This window comes from Schistocerca cancellata, chromosome 7 (assembly GCF_023864275.1).
Source record: "Schistocerca cancellata isolate TAMUIC-IGC-003103 chromosome 7, iqSchCanc2.1, whole genome shotgun sequence".
In the NCBI taxonomy this organism is placed as follows: domain Eukaryota; kingdom Metazoa; phylum Arthropoda; class Insecta; order Orthoptera; family Acrididae; genus Schistocerca; species Schistocerca cancellata.
Window position 1 is genome coordinate 128,539,186 of NC_064632.1, and position 26,318 is coordinate 128,565,503.

General features: G+C 38.6%; 1 protein-coding gene across 1 annotated transcript in view; it reads right to left on the reverse strand.

Moving 5' to 3' along the window:
- LOC126092359 (gastrula zinc finger protein XlCGF57.1-like) overlaps nucleotides 1–26,318 on the reverse strand; it is a 242,016-nt gene that overhangs the window by 65,157 nt on the left and 150,541 nt on the right. The window contains exon 10 of the mRNA XM_049907900.1: nucleotides 9,685–9,826. Coding sequence (XP_049763857.1) covers nucleotides 9,685–9,826 — 142 coding nt within the window. The remainder of the gene's footprint in view (nucleotides 1–9,684; nucleotides 9,827–26,318) is intronic.

A 26,318-nucleotide genomic window follows, 5' to 3' on the forward strand; every position in this document is an offset into this window, starting at 1 on the left:
ACAAGTCTGCACAAGATTTTCTGGTTGAGGATGTACTTTCAATTTTTAAACTCTTACATAACAGTACCAGTTGGGGCCAAGAGTTATGCTGAGTTTCTACATGGCCATCAGCCACAAACACTGCTCAACTTCTTGTTACCGGGCAGGTGTTTCCCAGCAGTGCTGGTTTAGTTGATATCATGCCCAGCACACCAGTTTGGGCCCCGTCATTTGGACCTTGCCATCAATGGACTGCGGTCATGACCTACAGTCAGTGTGGCTACCGCTCCAGGAATCAACTTGAGGCAAGCCGCCAGAACAGTTGAATCTCAGGACAGCCGCAGTACCAGGCCGAGGGCCTGATGCCACGCTCTCTGTCAGCCCTGGTCACTCCAGGGGGTTGCACAGGCCGCATCATGCCTGCCTGTGCTTGTGGGCTGGACTTTGTCAGTACTGATGGCAGATTTGCTTCCTGCAGAGGGAGCTGATGCCTCCCACCGGACTGAGCAGGTGTCACAGTCAGTGGGGACGGAAACCCTGTCTCTGTCGCCAGAGCTCCTCCTCTTTCAACTGCCATAGTCGCTGCCCATGCCAGTGCCCCCTCGTAGTGGACTCCAATGTTGAGATGGCTCCCTCTCCTGTTGCCGGTCCTGTCCACTGGTCGCCCCGGAGTCCACAGGCAGCAGGGGTGCCCTTGTTCCACTCATTTTTGCCAGTAGGCACTAGTCTAGATAGATTGAGAATTTCTCATGCCTGTGGCTGTCCCACCCCACACTGCCTTGGACGCCATGGACATCTCTTCAGTCACAACTGTGTGGATGGCAATGCCTGCTTTTTTCCTCTGCAAGGAATGTGGAGTGTAGTAACCTGACGGTTGCAACATGTACTACCCGCAGCAGATGTAAGTTGGGCCACTACAACAAGTGTAGCATGTGTCAACATTCATAAGGCACATCCACAACTACCCGAGGCAGTCCAGTCACCGACCACCATCGCCTGGTCCACCGTGAGTGCTCAGCGCAACATGAGATACCTGACAGTGATAGCGTCTTTATGAGGACATGCACAGGGCTCTGGGCCCTCAGTTCAAAGACTATTTACGTCAGTTTTATAAAAAGGATTTTTCAGTTTTCTGTTGGTTGAGCACTTCTTCACTCCTTTGTGTCTCAATTTTCTTTCTCTATCTGAAATGACACTTGTTAATGTTTGTTTGTTGGTCTAGATTTTTCTTTTAGTTACTTGATTTTGTCTGCCTCGTTTTTTAAATCTTCTACTGTAATTTTTTGTGCCCTCTTATCTTCCTTTATTTCAATATCCTATGTGATATTCCTTATCTATATTTTGCAGCTGTGAACATGGCTGCATTCAATACACAGGAGTTTTGAATGAAAACTTCTTCAGTTACAATATTTTTTGTGTTTTATTAAATTAAATGATGCATTTAAGATCTTGTGGTCTATATTCAGGTGCAAATTGTACATTTGTTCTTGATTGAAGTGAAATGCATTTTCCTGTTATGAGAAAGTTAGATGTTAGGTTTGTATTTTGTGAATCGAGTGTGGAAATATGTGAGAAACAGCGGAAAAAAAACAGTGAAAAACTTATCAAAGAAACTAGGAAGAACATTTTTTACCTGAGGTCAGCACATGTTGATTTATTCATACTGTCATTGCATATTGTCTTACTTGAGGTGCACATTTGTTTATGATTGTTTGAAAATAATTCACAGATGTAGTTTAACCTGATTAGATCAAATATAAAGTTTATCATACAGTGTCAGAGATGTAAGCTTTAAGAAGCTGATATATACAAGGAACAAATTCACAATAAGTCTTTAAAATTACAAAAATAACTGAGGCTAGCAAAATCTGTTTGTTCATTTAACAGAGATTCAGACTTTTTGGGCTTGTGGAGGTCTATTTACAATTGTTCTAATAGTTTTAGGGTCTTACCACTGGCTTCATTGTGTAGTACGAGGGTTGTACCAAAAGTAAGGTTCCCAAAGAGTTGCAGCTTCGGGGGGAGGTGCTAGGCTAAATCCGACAACAGTGCCATGTGCAGTGGTTCGTCCACTCCCGAGCCCAACCATCCGTGGTTCGCTACATCGCCCAGTGTTAGCTTGGCAGCCATCAGAGATGGAAGTGTTGACTGCTGCTCCTGCCATGTGTGAGGTTCAAGCAATAATCTGGTTTCTCCACACAAGGAAGTTACCACCCGTGGAGATTCATCGTCTGACTGAGATTTATGGTGAAGAGTACATGTCCGTTCAGCACGTCCACAAATGGTGCTGGGCTTTAGCTGAGGGTTGCATGGAAGTTCACGATGAAGAAGAAAGTGGAAGACCACTGGTTTCGGATGCAATTGTCCAGAAGATCAACAGCGAGCTGCTCAAAGATCGGAGGGTCATGGTATGTTAACTTGTTGAATGCATTCCTGAAGCTTCCCACGGCACAATTGAAAGAACTTTACCAGAAACGCTGGGTTATCGCAAGGTTTGTGCTCGCTGGGTGTCCCGGACGCTGACTGATGGACACAAGGAGCAATGCCTTGACTGTACTTGCAAGTTTCAACAATGTGATATTGTTGATCTCTATCATCACAGGAGATGAAACGTGGGTGTTTCATAACACCCCCAAAACAAAACAACAATCTTGTCAGTGGCGTCAATCCGCTTCACCACCACCGCAGAAATTCAAACAAATGCAGTCAATAGGAAAGGTTATGGCAACAGTGTTTTTGGATCGGAAGGGGGTACTTTTCATTGATTTCATGCAACCTGGGATGACAATAAACTCGGACAGATGTTGTGAAACATTAACCAAACTCTAGCGAGCAATCTAGAATCGCTGGAGAGGATGACTGACAGAGGGAGTAGTGCTTCTTTAGGACAATGCTCAACCCCACGTCGCTCGTCAAGCACAGGAGCTTTTGAAGAAAGATCACTGCCACTAAGTGATAAACTTTATCTTTGATCACATCAGGTTAACCTGCATCAGTGAAGTGTTTTTAAGCATTTTAAACAAATATGCATCTTGAGTAACATTATGTGCAACGGCAGTACGAATAAACCAATGTATGCTGACCTCAAAAGATTAAAAATGTCCTTCCTTGCTTGTTCATTAAACTTTTCACTTCTTTCCCCCGCTGTTTCTCACATTTGTGCACTCAATTCACAAAATGAAAAACCTAACCCACATAATTTTCTCATAAAATGAAAATACATTTAACTTCACTCAAGAGCAAATGTAAATTACATATTAATTTATTTTCCCCTGAAGATGGACCCATAGGGTCTGAAATGCATCGTGTAATTTAATAAGACATGAACAAATATTGTGACTAAATAAGTTCTCATTCAAACTTCTTGTGTATTGCTCTTACTGTTCCTCAGGTTCTCTACTGTCTTCCTGACTCTGTTTTCTGGTGTGTTGATTTGATGTCCAGTAAACAAATTGTATTTTTCCTGATCATGCTCATTACTGGCTCCATCTCATAGAAACTAGGGTCCAGTGTCTGTTTTCTTGACATATTTTGTTTATACATGTTCTGATTAGGCCATCTATAGAGGAGACCACAAACAGATCACATGTATGACTCATTCTTGAAACTGCACAATTGTTTGGGGTCCCCATCAGCAGAGCTGCGTGAAATTAGAAAATAAACTTTGGAAATTTAGCATTTATATTTTTTGATATATGAGTCATTTAAATGTGTAAACATACCAAACAATATAAATGCTGAATTTATAAATTCACCTCAAAAATTGGATTTTTAACTGTTCACAGTTTTCTTTTCAACAAATATTGTCAACTGATTATTTCTATAACAGAACACCACAGCGTCAGTTCTCATTCAAACTGACACATGTCATAGGTCTATATACAAATGTTTATCTACTGAATGTAATCACTGAAGTTGTTTCATTACTGTCTGGCTTCAATGACCTCCTATTGTCACTTACAACTAAATTGTACATTGGAACCACATTGTTCATAGGTGCCCAAATTGTAGATAAAGCTGTAGATAAAACTGATAGCATTTAAACTTTTAACACTACTAAGACATGTGTCACACATTTGCATTGTCAGAATACTAAACCTAATGCAGATTCATTTTTTAAATGATCAAGAATGAACTCTGCCGTAGCATTTTTGTTTCCAATTACCTGAAAAATTAAGTGATTGCTGGTAAGTGTGTGTCCAAGTACTGCCCTGTATGGAAACAAGGATTCCATATTGTGGTTACTGGACTGGGAAAAAGTTTTTCTGGCAAATGACTAAATTTCTCTTGATGGAATTGAAGCTTTGTGCTTTTCGTTTTGCAAGATTGCAGAAATGCCATTTTCAATTTACTGACAATAAAATTTAGATCTTTCATTATGTCACCTCCAAAATTTATTTTGGGCATCCTGCATCTGAAATGTTTAAATGGTCTCTAGTCCATATTTTAACTGCATCATAACAAGATCCCATATATGCACCAGAGTCTGATATTAATTCCATAACATTTTCATATTAAATGCTGTAGTCATTTAAGACATCTACTGTGGCCTGGGCACGAGTACTTCTGTTAGTAACATGTGAAATGTTACAGGAAACCAGATACAGTTTCTGTTCTGATGTTTCTGCCTTTGGTTGAAATAAAACTGGAAACAAGTGCCTTCCATTTCTGAAGCAAGCTCCATCAGCAATAACTGCAATAGGAACCTCTTTCGTATCATCTTTGATTTCTCCTTTCATTCTGCCAGTGCCCTGATATGTTCTCCCAAGTCTCTTGAACTGGGTATACAACCATCACTGGGTAAATATTTATCAAAAAATGACCTATCTTCAACATAATCTAGTTTTGTCAATGAGATGTTTGCCTTTATGTACTTTTTAGCTCTCTGTGCACTGTCTAGCATCTCACCAATAGCAGCCTCCCTTTCTTGCATCCACCGCAGACATTTTTTTGCCCCATGACTAGCACTTCAAAGCCTAGGTCCTGACAAAACATTCAGCAATGCATTTCAAATGGCGGCATACATGTTGCCATCCTGTCACATAGCACACTGTCAAGGTTTCTCAAGAAGAAAGTTTTGACAGCTGACGTCATCTGTCCACTGTGGATCACGTGACCCCACGCCCATTTCCTTCCGATACACAGCCTTGCACAGGTATTTAATTTCATCGTGGTTTTCGTGACTGACATCACGTTGTTTATCATTTGCTATTTTTGTTATTTGTAATAAATTTTTTGTTACATTATTTCTTTTTTTAAAATTTACAGTTTTATAATAAATGATGAGAGGTTTCAGTCCATTCTTTATGAAAGCCGACAACATACAAATAAATTCCACTTTCTAATCAGTCTGATTCTACTTACAGTACATTTTTCACTTCAAGTTGCAGTCATAATGCTATCCACTTCACTGTAAAATATTAAATAAGATACAGGTATGTATAAACATTTACTTTATAAATGTAGTAGAGGGCAAGTAACACTTCAATTAATCTTTTATCATTTATTACAAAATTATATATTTTAACAAAAGAAATAACAAAACAAAAAAATTATAAGAAATCACACAAATAATTAATAACAAACAACTGATGTCCACTGCAAAAACCACAAGGAAACTAAATATGGAGATCCGTGCAAGGCTGTGTATCCGGAGGAAACAGACTTGGGGGGTCACACGACCAACAATGGACAGATGACATCAACCGTAAAACTTTCTTCCTGAGAAACCTCGACGGTAACGTGACTGACATGGCATGACATGATGGCCAGCGTGGACACTGCCATTTGAAATGCACTGCAGATTGTTTTGATGAGACGTGATGTGATGTGACGTGATGGTGAGTGTGAATTGACCTTTATCATATTGTAGAAAATAGTATTCAATAATTACAAAAAATAAAAGTAAAATAATACAGATGACAGAAAAAACAGCCATTCCTGCTTTCCTAACAAACATTTCTGTGTTTCGTGCAAAACTGCTATATTTAAATTTGGATAGGGAATGAAGCGAATAAAGGTGAAGCAAAAGGCGAAGCAAAAGATTGATGCATATCAAATTCAAAAATTCTAACACTACTACACTTTCACATGTAACAAAATGTACTGTTTAAAGTCATCTACTAAAGTTTTGTAAGGTTCAGATAGTGATTTTCTACTATGTATCTCCACTCTGATGCTTTTTTTGCCTCACTTTTATGTTTTCATTATTCTAATAGTGCACGTAATAGGCATAAAAATACTCATCAGGGATGAGGTTATTTGAATTTTGTGCTATGTTTAGCAGTTGATGTGACATTTACCGACAGTTTTGCTCAGCAAGTCACACTAAAAATAATGCAAACCAAGTGGCCATGATGTCGATTTACACGTTTACAAAGCTAAGGTGACGTAACTGGCAGTTTTAGCATTGTATACTTGCAGACCACAAGGAGTGTAGTTAAAGTGTACACTACATTAAAGATCTCCCTAAACCACATCATTTTTAGTGTAACTTTCCTGCAAAAGTGACATCAGCAGATGTACACAGTACCTGCTTATCTAGCTGTTTTAGGTATTGTAAAGAAAAGTGCATGAAATACTGTAAAGTGAATTAAATATGGCACTACACTACATATCAATCTGTCACTGTAGCCTTCTTCACACTCACTCACAACCAAAATATCACCTTCATATCAACCTAGACATTGGGGCTATGGTACAGACCAGTTTGTATCTGCAGTCAAGATTACAAGGGAAGGTACTATACTACACTTCAGCCTTTTTATTATAATTTGGATGGTCTTACATAAATGCAATGTGAACAAATGGGTACAGTAGTTACTACTTTTTAGCAAAAAAAAATTAAAACTGTGGATTGTTTTGATTTTTTTGATGAATTTTTTGTATTTCATTTTCCAGTTCATAAACACAGTAGAAAGTTTTGTCATCAACATCTGAAGCAGCAATATTTTTTTTATTGTTTTCATTACTGCATTTATAATGGGGGAATATCACTGTCATCATCACTATCACTGTCACTTTATGCACTGTCAGAGTTTTCTTTTGTATGAAAGTCAATCATGTCTCAACAGGTACACTTTCACAGTGACAACATTGTCATCAATGTGTACGAAATCTTGAACTGGATGCTCCTGCTGCAGCTTTTCCCATGACGAAGCAAGTAGATTTTCAGAGCTGTCATTAATACTCAGGTTTTGTGTGTCACATCCATCTCCCTGGTCGGCTTCAATGAATCCCGCTTTTTGGAAGCAGCTGGAGATGGTGGCCTTCTGAACCTCTGTCCATACCTTGGCAATATAATGCAAAGCATTTATAATTGACACTTTAAAGGAGGCTGAGTGTTTCCCTGTCTCCATCAAAGTTGATGCCTTCTGCACAATTCCTTTCCTGTAGTATGTTTTGAAGGCATGAATAATACCCAAAGCCAAGGGCTAAATTTCCTTGGGAAGTTTGTTGGCAGAAACTCTAATTACACATTATATAAACTTATATATCTGGGATGTGCAGGGAAAAAATTTACTAAAAAGAGAATTTTCCTGCTATGGGTTCCCATTCTTGCATCAGGGCAATGTTATTGCTTCTCAAATAATTATGATATTATCCATGGTTGTCACGGTTAATCATTGGCACTGTAGTTTGTTGGCAATATTTTTGCATTTTTTTTTTTTAAATGTGGTTTTTTCAATTTGCCCATCACGAATGGTTTAATTTTTTCGAAACCATCCCACATTTGTGCCTAACATTACTGTTGGGTGAACTTTACTGTGTTTGTCTCCATGGCAACTTTTGCCTTTGAAGGCAAGTGTTTTGTTTGGCAGGTTGCTGAAAAAGAAACCTGTATCACAGATGTGAAAAAATCCTTCAGTTTATATGGATTCATCAATTCCTTTAACCTGCGACTCCGTCATTCACTAACAGTTTTTATATCTACACTGGTTCCTTCACCTATACAGTTTTGTACACAACATTGTACCGCTTTTCAAACCTAACAATCTACCGCATTTAAAGGTTGAAGTCCTCGGTCCCAAGCACACTGGTGACTTTCAGTGCCTTTTTGTGTAACATCACACAGTTCACTGTAATGTTTGAAGCACATGCTGCCTGAAATTAGTTCTTTGGAACTTCTTATAGCTCAACACATGTAGAATAACTAGTATATTAAAATTTTTGGAATTTGGTCCACTGTTGCTTGCACTTTCCAAAACAGAGTCTCTGTTTTTCATGACAGTGTTCAGCATAGACACAGGTATTCCTACACTCTGTGCTAACACACAATATGCCCCACGATGAGCTTCAACTCTTTTGAGAATTTTTGCCGTTTCTCCCACAGAAAGGGTTTTCCTGTCTCTTTTGGTAACACCTTTTTTTTCCATCTTAAAACTGCGACAGAAAACAACAATGCGAAAGAAACAGCTAATGACACACTTCAATCACTAAACACAAGGCTATGAACACGCTACACAGTACTCTTCGCATGGCAGTTGATGGAGTAGCTAAGTCAACTGAAATTGTCTCACCTCAGTTGTAGGAACAGTTTTAATAGTGCTGCCAATAATGTCAATCTTCACTAGCAAATGACACTATGTTCTGTGCTTATACAAACCATAAGGGAAACTATTGTATATTACTGGGTTACAAATACTGGGAAGTAGATGTTGTCTGCTTATGATCATAATAATAGGACAAAGTTAAGCTGAAACAATATGGTTACAATAATGTAAGGATGATACTTATTGTGTAGCACGCAGTACTGGAAGATAAATTTGGTAAAGGTAGGAAACAAATGAATGTTCCTCTGAAGTCACACCTTCCTCCAACTTCTGTCAGAACTGTTACTTCCATCAGCCACCATGCCAAGTAGAGGTTGGCAGCAACAAAAAAAAAAAAAAAGTAAGTTCTGACTTTTATCAATTCAGATCTGCTGAGTAGAGCACCCTAGTATCAAGAAGGTTAACTGTGTAATGTTTGTAAATACTGCTTGAAGGCCAACACAATGCCTGCATCATTTTATGTCAATTACCCCAGTTTTTTTCTCCACAAACATTGTTTCATAACGCATAAATTGCAGGAAAATTATAGATGTATTGACACAAAAACGGGTGTGAATTAACATTTGAACACATTAAATTTGACGAGAGTAATAAGAAAATGTTGGAAATGAAGATAAAATGTTAATTCCAGGAATGGAAAAGTAGTGGTACACTGTAATTTCTTTATACCCTTGTTTTTGAAACAGGTGGGTCTTTACTTTGGGATTTTAGTGAGCTGCCCCTCCTTTTTAATCTTCATCAATCTATTCCTCTATTCACCCAAGGCATGAACTATTGTTAAGATAGTGGAAGGTAAGTAGTGGTCAGGAATTTTACTTATTTCTAATGTTACACAATTCATGTTTCTCATATTTGTTTTAGATTGTAACTTTAATTTCAGAGTGAACTGTTTCAATGAAGCTTTAGAGACAACATATACCTGTCTTATGGGTTGCCTGAAGAAGCTGTGAAGCCTAAAAAATATTAAGCATCTATGGCAGTACAGTGTACTGTAAAACTGTTCATAAGATCCTGAAATTCATTATATTGTTACAGTCTTTTTGTGACTGTAATATTGAAATTATTATTAAAATTAACAGTACTTTAATATTAAATTTAGAGGTATATATAATTTATGTACAAATTGTGTAAAAGTCTCTGTTCTTTTAAATACCTGTATGATGGAAAATGTGAGCTCGAAGTTGGGCAGACTGTATAAAACTCTTGCCACAGAACTGGCAGATATGAGGTTTGATACCCGTGTGAGTACGTATGTGACGATTCAGTGTTTCCTTTGCTGCAAATTTGGCATAGCACTGAAAAGAAAGATACTAACTTAAATGATTTTCATGTATACAGGTATTATTTATTTACTTAGTTAGATAGTTACTTGCATCACCCAGTAAATATTCTTTAAAAAATGTAATGGCTAAGTGCATTAGATTGTGCTTCTTTTTATTCTTTCTTTTTTCTTTATCTTAAATTCATGATCGCTTTACCAGACAGAACAAGAACTTACATATGACGCACAACTACACATCCCTATGTGGAAATGGTACTTTCCACAACAGAGTTAAACTTTATAAAAATTTCCCATAAACCTAAAACTAAATACTGAGGTCAAAACTTTTCGGAACTCATTACTGTTATATTTACAGATCCATTGCTTTTACTCCATCGAAGAAAATTTAAATTTATGAAATGTTCTATGCAAATACTTAATTATAAAGTATATAATTTGTAATTTTTAATAAGTATTGATATAAATAACTTTTACTTCTATACTTATAAACTGACTTGCTCAATGTCTTATGCATAAGCTGCTTTTGAAGACAACAGGACCAATACAATACAATCCATGGATAATAATTGCAAACTCTCACTAAGATGTAGAACAAATCAATTTTACAACTATAGTAAACATATTCAGAGAAACATACAGAAAACATGTTTCTTATTTATGTGATTTCTTAAGTCACACTTTTTTTCATGCATGGTGATTAATTTATACTGAACTATGTTCAATCTTATTCTTGAAGTTTTCCTGACATAAAGAGTGTTCCATAAAGTTTTGGGATTGCAGTTGGATGCCATCAACATCTAGCCACGATATTTTGGCTAAAAAGCATTTAGCATCTTTAGGTGAGTGTTTTAGACAGTCTAAAATACTCACTTGAAGATGACCGAACAGTTGTTAGGCAAATTATTGTGGCAAAATGTCAACATCATCTGGCTGAAATCCTGAATCTTAAATTTCTCTTCCTCTTTTCAACACAAAACCACAGATCCACATATACCATGCTACCACACATTCAAAAATTCTTCTATGGAATAGAAAGCATTCTCAAGAAGATAAAATTTCATTTTGTGTTTGAAATTAACTTTATTAGAATATTTATTCAGTTACATTACTGATTCAGTACAACTGGTAGTTGTTGTTGTGGTCTTCAGTCCAGAGACTAGTTTGATGCAGCTCTCCATGCTACTCTATCATGTGCAAGCTTCTTCATTTCCCAGTACCTCCTGCAACTACATCCTGAATCTGTTTAGCGTATTCATCTCTTGGTCTCCCTCTACGATTATTACCCTCCAAGCTGCCCTCCAATATTAAATTGGTGATTCCTTGATGCCTCAGAATATGCCCACCATCCGATCCCTTCTTCTAGTCAAGTTGTGCCACAAATTTCTCTTCTCCCCAATTCTATTCAATACCTCCTCATTAGTTATGTGATCTACCCATCAAATCTTCAGCATTCTTCTGTAGCACCACATTTCAAAAGCTTCTATTCTCTTCTTGTCCAAACTATTTATCGTCCACGTTTCACTTCCATACATGGCTACACTCCATACAAATACTTTCAGAAATGACTTCCTGACACTTAAATCTATACTCGATGTTAACAAATTTCTCTTCTTCAGAAACGCTTTCCTTGCCATTGCCAGTCTACATTTTATATCCTCTCTACTTTGACCATCATCAGTTATTTTGCTCCCCAAATAGCAAAACTCCTTTACTACTTCAAGTGTGTCATTTCCAAATCTAATTCCGGCAGCATCACCCAATTTAATTCGACTACATTCCATTATCCTCATTTTGCTTTTGTTGATGTACATCTTATATCCTCCTTTCAAGACACTATCCATTCCGTTCAACTGCTCTTCCAGGTCCTTTGCTGTCTCTGACAGAATTACAATGTCATTGGCGAACCTCGAAGTTTTAATTTCTTCTCCATGGATTTTTATTCCTACTCTGAATTTTTCTTTTGTTCCCTTTACTGGTTGCTCAATATACAAATTGAATAACATCTGGGATAGGCTACAATCCTGTCTCACTCCCTTCCCAACCACTGCTTCCCTTTCATGCCCCTCGACTCTTATAACTGCCATCTGGTTTCTGTACAAACTGTAAATAGCCTTTCGCTCCCTGTATTTTACCCCTGCCACCCTCAGAATTTGAAAGAGAGTATTCCAGTCCACATTGTCAAAAGCTTTCTCTATATCTATAAATGCTAGAAATGTAGATTTGCATTTCCTTAATCTATTTTCTAAGATAAGTCATAGGGTCAGTATTGCCTCACGTGTTCCAACATTTCTATGGAATCAAAACCGATCTTTCCCGAGGTCGGCTTCTACCAGTTTTTCCATTTGTCTGTAAAGAATTCGCGTTAGTATTTTGCAGCTGTGGCTTATTAAGCTGATAGTTCGGTAATTTTGCACATCTGTCAACACCTGCTTTCTTTGGGATTGGAATTATTATATTCTTCTTGAAGTCTGAGGGTGTTTTGCCTGTCTCATACATCTTGCTCACCAGATGGTAGAGTTTTGTCAGGGCTGGTTCTCCCAAGGCTGTCATTAGTTCTAATGGGATGTTGTCTACTCCCGGGGCCTTGTTTCGACTTAGGTCTTTCAGTGCTCTGTCAAACTTTTCATACACTATCATATCTCCTATTTCATCTTCATCTACATTCTCTTCCATTTCTATAATATTGTCCTCACGAGCATCGCCCTTGATGATGATGATGTTTGGTTTGTGGGGCGCTCAACTGCGTGGTTATCAGCGCCCGTACAATTTCCCAACCTTTGCTCAGTCCAATTTCGCCACTTTCCTGGATGATGATGAAATGATAAGGACAACACAAACACCCAGTCATCTCGAGGCAGGTGAAAATCCCTAACCCCGCCGGGAATCGAACCCGGGACCCCGTGCTCGGGAAGCGAGAACGCTACCGCGAGACCACGGCGGCGGACAGCATCGCCCTTGTATATACCCTCTATATACTCCTTCCACCTTTCTGCTTTCCCTTCTTTGCTTAGTATTAGGTTTCCATCTGAGCTCTTGATAGTCATGCAAGTGGTTCTCTTATCTCCAAAGGTCTCTTTAATTTTCCTGTAGGCAGTGTCTATCTACCCCTAGTGATATGCACCTCTACATCCTTACATTTGTCCTCTAGCCATCCCTGCTTAGCCTTTTTGCACTTCCTGTTGATCTCATTTTTGAGACGTTTGTATTCCTTTTTGCCTGTTTCATTTACTGCATTTTTGTATTTTCTCCTTTCATCAATTAAATTCAATATTTCTTCTGTTACCCAAGGATGTCTACTAGCCCTCGTCTTTTTACCTACTTGATCCTCAGCTACCTTCAATATTTCGTCTCTCAAAGCTACCCATTCTTCTTCTACTGTATTTCTTTCCCCCATTCTTGTCAATCGTTCCCTAATGCTCTCCCTGAAGTTCTCTACAACCTCTGTTTCTTTCAATTTATCCAGGTCCCATCTCCTCAATTTCCCACCTTTTTACAGTTTCTTCAGTTTTAATCTACAGTTCATAACCAATAGAGTGTGGTCAGAGTCCACACCTGCCCCTGGAAATGTCTTACAATTTAAAACCTGGTTCCTAAATATCTGTCTTACCATTATATAATCTATCTGATACCTTCTAGTATCTCCAGGATTCTTCCATGTATACAACCTTCTTTTATGATTCTTGAACCAAGTATGATTAAGTTATGCTCTGTGCAAAATTCTACCAGGTGGTTTCCTCTTTCATTCCTTACTCCCATTCCATATTCACCTACTACGTTTCCTTCTCTTCCTTTTCCTACTGTCGAGTTCTAGTCACTCATGACTATTAAATTTTTGTCTCCCTTCACAACCGGTAGTGTCACCACAAAAATATTACAGTGTAACAGAAAAATTTAAATGTTACCTTGCAGAAGATCAGCACATGTTACACTGACATGGAAAATGTATGATAAAATACTTGTTTCTATAAATAAAGTTAAACCCAAAAGCAGAAAGTATATGTGCTGATAAAAAACTGTTGATTAAAACTTTACTTTTGCTTACATATGTCTCCACAAGACCCTTACACATTTCTCAAGACTAAGTTCACAGAATCAACATGCCATTATCTCCTTTCTACTTCATTCCAAAATTCCACAGGAGCACTCCTGCATACCCTACTAATTTAACAGTATAGGTAGAAATAATTTGGTGGTTTTGGATTCATTGTGTTGTTCAGACACTTCCTTCTGGAGTCTTTTCATGACAAATTCTATAAGGAAATAAATATATTTGGATGTGGGCAGCAGAATTAAAGCCTTAAACAGGAGATCGCTGAACAAATTCTCAGTCTGTTCCTACTTGACATTTTTTGTTTGGTTCAGTTAAGAGTAAAATAACATAGGCCATCAAGGAGTAAAAAAAGGAGGAGGAAAGAAAGAAACAGCAAGCTCCAATATGTTAATATGGAGTAATTACAAGCTGATAACCAGTACATGTTATTACCTACTTAATTTCTTGTCTTTATTTACAAACAATATGCTTTCATTCACAAAAAGGGTTTCCTCCAACACTTTCCTCTGTTTTTTTAACATGGGGAATCCTGTAGGCATGAAAGATAATGTTTAATCATCTTTTGTTTGAGTCTGTTGCAGCACCTATCACCGTCTGATACACAAGAAGGACTTCCATCATCATCATCATCATCATCATCATCATCATCATCATTATTATTATCCTTTTCTCAGACGTTATTTCTGGTTATAAATGGAAAGTGACGCGGACCTTGATCAAGCGTGACTTCCTTTTAACTGTACGGTATGTGTTACATTGCATTTAGGAACTTTCAGGTAATTGAACAGATTTCTGTAGTTGTATATATAAGTTTGGATGTAGCCGTATTGCGTTGATGTACTGGCGGATATTGCATGGTATGACTCCTGTAGTTGAAAGTATAATTGGTATAATGTCAACTTTATCCTGATGCCACATGTCCTTGACTTCCTCAGCCAGTTGGATGTATTTTTCAATTTTTTTCTCCTGTTTTCTTCTGTATATTTGTTGTATTGGGTATGAATATTTCGATTAGTTGTGTTAATTTCTTCTTTTTATTGGTGAGTATGATGTCAGGTTTGTTATGTGGTGTTGTTTTATCTGTTATAATGGTTCTGTTCCAGTATAATTTGTATTCATCATTCTCCAGTACATTTTGTGGTGCATACTTGTATGTGGGAACGTGTTGTTTTATTAGTTTATGTTGTATGGCAAGTTGTTGATGTATTATTTTTGCTACATTGTCATGTCTTCTGGGGTATTCTGTATTTGCTAGTATTGTACATCCGCTTGTGATGTGATCTACTGTTTCTATTTGTTGTTTGCAAAGTCTGCATGGATCTGTTGTGGTATTGGGATCTTCAATAATATGCTTGCTGTAATATCTGGTGTTTATTGTTTGATCCTGTATTGCAATCATGAATCCTTCCATCTCACTGTATATATTGCCTTTTCTTAGCCAAGTGTTGGATGCGTCTTGATCGATGTGTGGCTGTGTTAGATGATACGGGTGCTTGCCATGTAGTGTTTTCTTTTTCCAATTTACTTTCTTCATATCTGTTGATGTTATGTGATCTAAAGGATTGTAGAAGTGGTTATGAAATTGCAGTGGTGTAGCCGATGTATTTATATGAGTGATTGCTTTGTGTATTTTGCTAGTTTCTGCTCGTTCTAGAAAGAATTTTCTTAAATTGTCTACCTGTCCATAATGTAGGTTGTTTATGTCGATAAATCCCCTTCCTCCTTCCTTTCTGCTTAATGTGAATCTTTCTGTTGCTGAGTGTATGTGATGTATTCTATATTTGTGGCAATGTGATCATGTAAGTGTATTGAGTGCTTCTAGGTCTGTGTTACTCCATTTCAATATGCCAAATGAGTAGGTCAATATTGGTATAGCATAAGTATTTATAGCTTTTGTCTTGTTTCTTGCTGTCAGTTCTGTTTTCAGTATTTTTGTTAGTCTTTGTCTATATTTTTCTTTTAGTTCTTCTTTAATATTTGTATTATCTATTCCTATTTTTTGTCTATATCCTAGATATTTATAGGCATCTGTTTTTTCCATCGCTTCTATGGAGTCACTGTGGTTATTCAATATGTAATCTTCTTGTTTAGTGTGATTTCCCTTGACTATGCTATTTTTCTTACATTTGTCTGTTCCAAAAGCCATATTTATATCATTGCTGAATACTTCTGTTATCTTTAGTAACTGGTTGAGTTGTTGATTTGTTGCTGCCAGTAGTTTTAGATCATCCATGTATAGCAAATGTGTGATTTTGTGTGGGTATGTTCCAGTAATATTATATCCGTAATTTGTATTATTTAGCATGTTGGATAGTGGGTTCAGAGCAAGGCAGAACCAGAAAGGACTTAATGAGTCTCCTTGGTATATTCCACGCTTAATCTGTATTGGCTGTGTTTGGATATTAAGTGTGGTTTTCCAATTTTTCATTACTATGTTTAGGAACTGTATTAATTTAGGATCTACTTTGTATATTTCCAATATCTGTAGCAACCATGAGTGGGGTACACTATCAAAAGCTTTTTGGTAATCAATGTATGCGTAGTGCAGTGACCTTTGTTTAGTTTTAGCTTGATATGTCACCTCTGCATCTATTATCAGTTGCTCTTTACATCCTCGTGCTCCTTTGCAGCAGCCTTTTTGTTCTTCATTTATAATTTTGTTCGGTGTTGCATGTGTCATTAATTTCTGTGTAATGACTGAAGTTAATATTTTGTATATTGTTGGTAGGCATGTTATAGGGAGATATTTTGCTCGAATTGCTGTGTCTGCTTGATCTTTAGGTTTCAGATAAGTTACTCCTTGTGTAAGTGTCTCAGGGACTGTGTATGGGTCTGTAATGTAATTGTTAAATAATTTAGTTAGATGTGAATGTGTTGAGGTGAACTTCTTTAGCCAGAAATTTGCTATTTTATCATTTCCAAGGGCTTTCCAATTGTGTGTAGAATTAATTGCTCGGGTGACTTCATGTTCCAAAATTATCACTTCATTATTATTATTATAAAGTTATGGGGTGGGGGTGTCAGAAACCTTTTGTTCAAACAAGCAGAGGTCCGCAGGGATGGACTGACTTTTTTTTAACCATTGATATGGTGGTGTAGGTTAGGGCTCCAGACATAATACCCAGCAGCTGTTCATCAAAGCGGGTCCTGGTTTGTGAGTAGTTGATGAAAAAAAAAAGAATGTTGCCTCATGTTCTAGAGTCTTAAAAATAATAATATTACTCAGAGTGGTGGTGTAGCATAACAGTTAAGACTGATTCCTGATGTGCTGAAGGTTATGGGTTCAAGTCCTCACAGGCACTTTGAAATTTCTGTTTTTCAATCATTATCAAAATATTTTTTCAAATAATTGCTTTAAATGTAAGTCTTTCATTTCTAATTCTTTGTTGCATCATTTTAATCATCATATTAACTTTTTCATTTAATTTCTCCCATTTTATCACTTTACACTTTCATCCATGTTATTGTATTCATTATTTCTATTCCTCATTCTGCTTGAATTTTGTTTTGTTTATAATCCCTTCTTTCATTTCAATTTCAACTGCATTACTTTGTCCATAGAGCAACAAGAATTTATGTTTTAATACTTGTGTGACAATTACCATCTACAAAATACACATCTTGTAACAAAAAATATATTTTGACTCTCTTTCACAGCCACTATAAACATTATTTTGTCTTTTCTTTTAACCAATAGCTTAGAATTTTCAAACATTTCAATATTATAAATAAAAATCACATCTAAAAAGATTCAAAATGAAAAATGAATGACAGGAAGAATAATGAGAGCAAATAAAAATGGAAATACAATGATAAAACAGTGTGGCAAAGGATTAGATATGAAAAAATTACATTGAAAGCAATTAACTGAATAAAAATAGTGATCAAAGTCATTTAAATAAAGACTTAAAAATAAAAATTTCTAAGCACTTGACAGGACTTGAATGCACAACCTTCAGAATTTCAGGAATATATCTTGACCACTACACCACCTCACCACTCTGGACAACATTATTATATTTAAGACTGTAGAGCATCGTGTGAAATTCTTTTTTGTCGATTGCTTTCAAACGAGAGCACACAGTGATGAATGGCTGCAGTGTGTGATACATGATACCACAATCTACACAACCATAGAGAGGGTTTCAAAAAGTCAATCCCACCTCTAGGGATCTCCCGTTCTCAGTGTTGTTATCATAACTTCAAGACTGCATGGTGATTTGTGTGCCACTTCTTTGATTCTTGCATCTTGTAATTATTTACCATTTGACATTGAGTCCTGTTAATCACCCTGGTGTTACAAACATCTACATCTACATCTACAAACTCCGCAATCCACCATACGGTGCGTGGCGGAGGGTACCTCGTACCACAACTAGCATCTTCTCTCTCTGTTCCACTCCCAAACAGAATGAAGGAAAAATGACTGCCTATATGCCTCTGTACAAGCCCTAATCTATCTTATCTTATCTTTGTGGCCTTTCCGTGAAATATAAGTTGGCGGCAGTAAAATTGTACTGCAGTCAGCCTCAAATGCTGGTTATCTAAATTTCCTCAGTAGCGATTCACAAAAAGAATGCCTCCTTTCTTCTAGAGACTCCCACCCGAGTTCCTGACGCATTTCCGTAATACTCATGTGATGATCAAACCTACCAGTAACAAATCTAGCGCCTCTGAACTGCTTCTATGTCCTCCCTCAATCCGACCTGATAGGGATCCCAAACGCTCGAGCAGTACTCAAGAATAGGTCATATTAGCGTTTTTTAAGCAGTCTCCTTTACAGATGAACCACATCTTCCCAAAATTCTACCAATGAACCGAAGACGACTATTCGCCTTCCCCACAACTGCCATTACCTGCTAGTTCCACTTCATATCACTCTGCAATGTTACACCCAAATATTTAATCAACGTGACTGTGTCAAGCGCTACACTACTAATGGAGTATTCAAACATTACATGATTCTTTTTCCTATTCATCTGTATTAATTTACATTTATCTATATTTAGAGTTAGCTGCCATTCTTTACACCAATCGTAAATCCTGTCCAAGTCATCTTGTATCCTCCTACAGTCACTCAACGACGACACCTTCCCGTACACCACAGCATCATCAGCAAACAGCCACACATTGCTATCCACCCTATCCAAAAGATCATTTATGTAGATAGAAAACAACAGTGGACCTACCACACTTCCCTGGGGCACTCCAGATGATACCCTCTCCTCCGATGAACACTCAGGAAGTCAAGGAATATGGCATCCGTCTGATACCCTTTATCCATGGTTCGCAAGATATGTGAATAAACGGCGAATTGCGTTTCGCAAAAGCGATACTTTCTAAAGACGTGCTGATGCATGGACAGCAACTTCTCTCTCTCAAGGAAATTCATTATATTCGAACTGAGAATATGTTCGAGAATCCTGCAACAAACCGATGTTAAGGATATTGGTCTGTAATTTTGAGGATCCGTCCTTCTACCATTCTTATATACAGGCGTCACCTGCGCATTTTTCCAGTCGCTCTGGACTTTACACTGGGCAAGAGATTCGCGATAAATGCAAGCTAAGTAAGGAGCCAATGCAGTAGAGTACTCTCTGTAAAACCGAATTGGAATCCCATCAGGACCTGGCGATTTATTTATCAACCCATTCAGCTGCTTCACAACTGCAGGGATGTCTATCACTATGTCCTCCATACGGGAATCTGTAAGAGATTCAAACGGTGGTATGTTTGTACAATCCTCCTGCATGAAAGATTTCTCAAATGCTAAATTTAAAATTCCAGCTTTTGTTTTGCTGTTTTCCGTTGCCAGGCCAGACTGATCAGTGAGTGACTGGATGGAAGCCTTTGACCCGCTTACCGATTTTATGTAAGACCAGAATTTCCTTAGGTTTTCAGCAAGATCTTTTGCTAAGGTATGGCGGTGGTAGTGGTTGAATGCTTCGCACATTGCTCTTTTCACAGCAGCACGAATCTCTACTAACTTTTGCCTGTCCTCATTCTCCCAATCTTTTTTGTACCGCGAGTGCAACTGCCTTTGCTTCCTGAGCATTCTCCGAATTGCGCTGTTAAACCACGGTGGGTCTTTTCCGTCCGTAACCCACTTTTTCGGCACATACTTGTCCAATGCGTGATTTACAATGTGTTTATATTTGCGCATAATTCTTCCACATCCACTGTACTGGAAGTAAATGAAGTTGATTCATTTACTAAGTGGAATGCTAACAACTGCTTATCTGCTCTTTCTAGTAAGAATACTCTCCTAGCCTTCTTGACCGACTTTTTAACTTTTGTAACCATAGTCGTAATGACAACATCACGATCACTAATCCCTGTCTCAACACTGACACCGTCAATGAGGTCTGTTCTGTTCGTGGCTACCATCTACATCTACATCTACATGATTACTCTGCAATTCACATTTAAGTGCTTGGCAGAGGGTTCATCGAACCACAATCATACTATCTCTCTACCATTCCACTCCTGAACAGCGCGCGGGAAAAACGAACACCTTAACCTTTCTGTTCGAGCTCTGATTTCTCTTATTTTATTTTGATGATCATTCCTACCTATGTAGGTTGGGCTCAACAAAATATTTTCACATTTGGAAGAGAAAGTTAGTGACTGAAATTTCATAAACAGATCTCACCGCGACGAAAAACGTCTTTGCTTTAATGACTTCCATCCCAACTCGCGTATCGTATCTGCCACACTCTCTCCCCTATTACGTGATAATACAAAACGAGCTGCCCTTTTTTGCACCCTTTCGATGTCCTCCGTAAATCCCACTTGGTAAGGATCCCACACCGCGCAGCAATATTCTAACAGAGGATGAACGAGTGTAGTGTAAGCTGTCTCTTTAGTGGACTTGTTGCATCTTCTAGGTGTCCTGCCAATGAAACGCAACCTTTGGCTCGCCTTCCCCATAATATTATCTATGTGGTCTTTCCAACTGAAGTTGTTTGTAATTTTAACACCCAGGTACTTAGTTGAATTGACAGCCTTGAGAATTGTACTATTTATCGAGTAATCGAATTCCAACGGATTTCTTTTGGAACTCATGTGGATCACCTCACACTTTTCGTTATTTAGTGTCAACTGCCACCTGCCACACCATACAGTAATCTTTTCTAAATCGCTTTGCAACTGATACCAGATCTAAAATATTTCCATTACGCGTTGGCTGTCGATTTAGTTGCTCAAGACAGTTTTTGGATAATGTGTTCAAAAGTAATTCATACGACAGCTTGTCTGTACCACCTGTAATGAATCCATAGACATCCCAGTCTATACTAGGTAGGCTGAAGTCGCCTCCGACTAATATAGCATGATCCGGGTACCTCTGTGATACAGAATGTAGACTCCCTTTAAATGACTCTAGAACTGCCACGGTGGAACCTGGTGGCTGGTAATAACACCCCACAATTAACTTTATTTCCCCTAGCCCTGTTAAATGTATCCAGATAACTTCACAATCACACTCTACTTCGACCTCAGGAGACACAATATTTTTGTCAACTGCAATGAAGACACCACCACCTACGGTGTCTAATCTGCCTTTCTGATACATGTTCCAACCCTCAATAAATATTTCAGAACTTCCTATCTCAGGGTTCAGCCAGGTCTCAGTCCCGAGAATAATTTGCACCGCCACACGCTTCCTGGAGGGCAATAAATTCAGGAACTTTATTCCGAACACTCTGAAAATTTACTGCTAATATCTTGATAGCTGAAGTGTGTTTACACTGAGCACGTCCTGATTTCCCTGCCTCCAGGTCGACTGGTGAGTGTTCAATCAGGACACCTTGCACTACTGCCTAGCCTAAAAAAAAAAAGCCATGTGCACGTCACAAGTACTCTGCTACCCGAGTAGCCGCTTCCTTTGTGTAGTGCACCCCTGACCTATCTAGGGGCGTCCTACAATTCCCGAACCAAATCTGCAGCCAAGACCGTCACAGAGTCGACGAAGCCTCTGGTTGAGACCCTCCACTCGGCTCCAAACCAAAGGACCCTGATCCACGATGCTGCAAACAGAGAGCTCTGCTTGCACCCTGCGTGCCAGGCCAGCGGTCTTAACCAAATCCGCCAGCTGCCTTTATGAACTGAGGATTGCCTCAGAACCCAAGCGACAGGCACGATTGGTGCCGACGTGAGCAACTACTTGCAGACGACTTCACCCCGTATGCTCGATAGTTGCAGGCAAGGCCGCCTCCACATCTTGGATGAGGCCCCCCCCGGCAGGCAAACTGAGTGCATGTTGGATTTCTTTCCAGCCCTGTATGCTATTTCCCAGGATGAACGGGTGAGGCCAGCCTGCCAGCCTCCACATTGGCCCTCCGCCTCGAGCGATGCGAACGCATTGCAGTCTGCCACTAACCCTGAGGTGAGGGCGCCCCAACGCACTGGGTACACTAGAAGGTGCCTCAGCAGCTGAGTCAGCGGACGCAGCAAGTGACACCTGGAGTGTCTCAAGCGACGCGCCAGACCCTCCGCCGTCGCTGCACCTCGAGGCAGCAGCCTGAAGGCGGCTGACCGTGGCCAACAGCTCGCTCCGCTGCCCGCGAACCACGGCCAGTTCCTCCTGCGCCCGCACACAGCACACACACACCCTATCCATCCTACTGCTAATATCTAATGACTCCGCGAATTTATACTCTATGGCTATCAATAAGCAATATTACTCCTCTCAAATACGAGAATACGCAAGGATTTTATGTAATTAAATATGCAAGCGCACAAACACTCGGAAAAAAAATTAAGAATCAAACTACAAAACAAATATGAAAGCTAAATATGTGACTCACTACTGCAGTGCTGCTGCACTGATACTTCACCAGCGGCTCCTCAAGGTACTATAGTTCAGATTCTATGACACTGTTTGATGAAGACACTGGATATCTTTAACTTAAACATCATTGTGGATCTCGGCTGAATCTGAATGCAAACTGTACCTTCCTCCTAAGGTCTGTATTGTTAAGGTACCAACAGATACAAAAGCAAAGGTAAGTAAGAAGCACATCATGCATCCTGCAGTGTTTTCAGGTGATACTAGCTGAGATCTAACAAATAGCTGAAGGGTTTGACAGAATCATTAATTACAGCAGGTGGGATGGCTTGATGTGCATTACCAATATCTGCTTTTACCAAAATGACATAGACTAGCAATGAGTTGAATTTTCCACTCTTTTTGCCAATCTAAGATCAGTTCCATGCAGTCTGTCTATAACTAATCAACTACTTCAGACAGAAGGTTCTTTGTTAATCATAGCCTTAAGTTTTCCATAATAATGGTTGTTTTTAATGTAGTGTAGCAGGCAGTTTGATAAAATCACTTGAAGGTATCTATCTCCTTTCATAACAGTCACTTAATTTATATTTACTTTATCAGCTTTCGTTGGGTGATTCAAGCTTCTGCATTTGTTTCCCGTTTAGAAATTATCCTCAACACTATTAACTTTTATTAGAAGGCAGTACTAGTTGTTACTCATACAGAGGTAACATGTTTTGTGAGAGATAGCTTCTATGAACTAACCCCAGAAAGCTTGACACAAGGGTACTGCTCAAATTACTTTTGGAAACTTTCTTAAAAATGCGTTCTGACACACTTGAATTATCACAGTCAAAGTACACAGCCAAATTATCTTGTTTTCCTTAAAAGACAATGTTCTGATTACTAATAATTAATTAAAGCATGAATAAAAATTTATCAAAACCTTTGACAAAATCCAGTTGCATATTTGTATTCAAATAACTAAAAGCTGCAATTTAATATTCATATTAATCACATTGTTTCAATTTCTGTTTTTGACATTTTTACAGAGATTTTTGTTTTTGTATGTTTTAAGCCATCCTATATCCCAGTCAATGTGGTTCAATCAATATATTACACAAGCTGGTTCTTACTAAGTTATTTTATATAAGACATGATTTTTTGTTGTACTGTGAGACCAGTAAATGGAATAGTAACTATTATCTCAACATAAACATAATACTAACACTGAGCCTTGCATGCTGTAGTCGTGCACACAAGCCCAGAGTCACATCAACCTGAATACTTGACTTGGGGATGGGATGTTCAGGTGCGAAAGACCAATAAGCTGAACCCACTATACACGCAGTGAGGTACATCATCTGATGACATCACATATTCAACATTTGTCAACCACTTTTTGACTTTTTGGGTATTTCCCACAATTTTCAGCCCCATGTATCTTATATTAAATTACTTATCTCAGTGTTATCTATGTCACTTTGGGGGTTTTTAAAGGTTAATAAGAATCACTGTGAATGCATGATTTTCATGCGATCATATTGGGATATGGTAACATCTGACATTGTGTGTGTGTGTGTGTGTGTGTGTGTGTGTGTGTGTGGTGGTGGTGGTGGGGGGTCAAAGCCAAGGACCTTTATTCCAATTACTAGGAAATATGGAAGGCTTTTCAACATCAGTCTTCTGAAGAGTAAGATAAAGCACTACAAGATAATCACTCGGCGAAGTCCTATATGCTTACGACACTGAAATTGTTGTGAAATCTGCAGAAGAGCTGCATGAGTTAGTATCAATATTTAGTCAGGCATGCCACTGATTCTTGATCAGAGTAAACAGCAGTAAGACTGTAGTTATGGTTCAGAGTGCTAATATACAGCCAAATATCACATTAGATGGAACTACTCTGCAAGTCGTGGATAACTTATGCTATCTTGGATCCACTACAGAATCAAACATGTCTGTTGACAAGGAGATTGATGCTCACATTGGAACAGCTGTGACAACTTCTGGCAAGCTCTCTACACATGTTAGGAAAAACAACAAACTCTCTTTGACCATCAAAATTCTTGTGTATCAAACTTGCGTCCTTAGTATCCTTCTGTATGCATTGGAAACATAGACATCTTATGCCAAACAAGAACGTCACCTTAATGCTTTCCACATGCAGTGCCTGAGACCCATCCTCAGAGTAATATGGAAGGACAGTGTGACCAACGAAGCAGTACTGTCTAAAACTAGCTGCAATAGCATCTCAGTTATCTTGATGCACACAAGTCCACTGGCTGTAACATATCTACTGTATCGATCGTGAGAGATTACCACATGAGGTGATGCTTGGGAAGATTTCTACAGCCAAAAAAGACCTGTAGGATATCCTGTATTGAGATTCAAGGACTCCTGTAAGGGAGATTTGGAGAGCTTTGGTATCAACACCAACAGGTGAGAGGCATGGGCTAGCATGAGACCAGAGTGGAGTAATGATATATAATCTGGAATGTCGAAGCATGATGAAGGCTTGTTAGACAGATTAAGGCAGAAAAAGCTTCACAATGCTACCAGTGCTACTGCTTCAGCAGCTAGGTATACTTGCAACAAATGCAGCGAGAGATGCCATGCTGTCATTGTCTCGATAAGCTGTATGAAAAACTTTAACTCATAACCACACAGACACCGAAACAATCATCTACCAAGATGTTGTGGCCTTTATATATAAAAAAAGATGAAGTAACTTACCAAACGAAAGCATTGGTATGCTGATAGAGACATTAACAAACACAAACACACACACACACAAAATTCAAGCTTTCGGAACCCACGGTTGCTTCATCAGGAAAGAGGGAAGGAGAGGGAAAGACGAAAGGATGTGGGTTTTAAGGGAGAGGGTAAGGAGTCATTCCAATCCCGGGAGCTGAAAGACTTACCTTAGGGGGAGAAAAGGACAGGTAACACTCGTGCACACACACACATATCCATCCGCACACATACAGACGCAGACAAAGAGGTTGGGCAGAGATGTGCCTCTGTACTTCTGCCTCAACTGACATCTCTGCCCAACCTCTTTGTCTTTAAATATGTCTACCTGTGTCAGTATGTGTGCGGATGGATATGTGTGTGTGCGCGCGAGTGTATACCTGTCCTTTTTTCCCCCTAGGGTAAGTCTTTCTGCTTCCGGGATTGGAATGACTCCTTACCCTCTCCCTTAAAACCCACATCCTTTCGTCTTTCCCTCTTTCCTGATGAAGCAACCGTGGGTTGCGAAAGCTTGAATTATGTGTGTGTGTTTGTGTTTCTTATTGTCTCTATCATTGCACCAATGCTTTCGTTTGCTAAGTTACATCATCTTTGTTTTTAGATATATTTTTCCCACGTGGAACGTTTCCCTCTATTTTTTCCAATTGCTAGTTTTGACAGAATTGTGCTGTCATCTTCAAATTGGCATTACACTGTATGAAAAGAAAATAGGTAATCAGTAATCTGCACAAGATACAAGAATTTTTTGGGATGACCCGAATTTTACAAAAACTTTTACTTACCTTTGTGTATATGTTCACATACAAATGTCAATGACATTTTGAGAACAAAGTTTAAATACATTAAATACATAAAAAAACTTCACATGGTTTGTCATTTATAAAGCAGAATGCTACCAGATGGGCTGTTAAATGAATATAACATACAAGA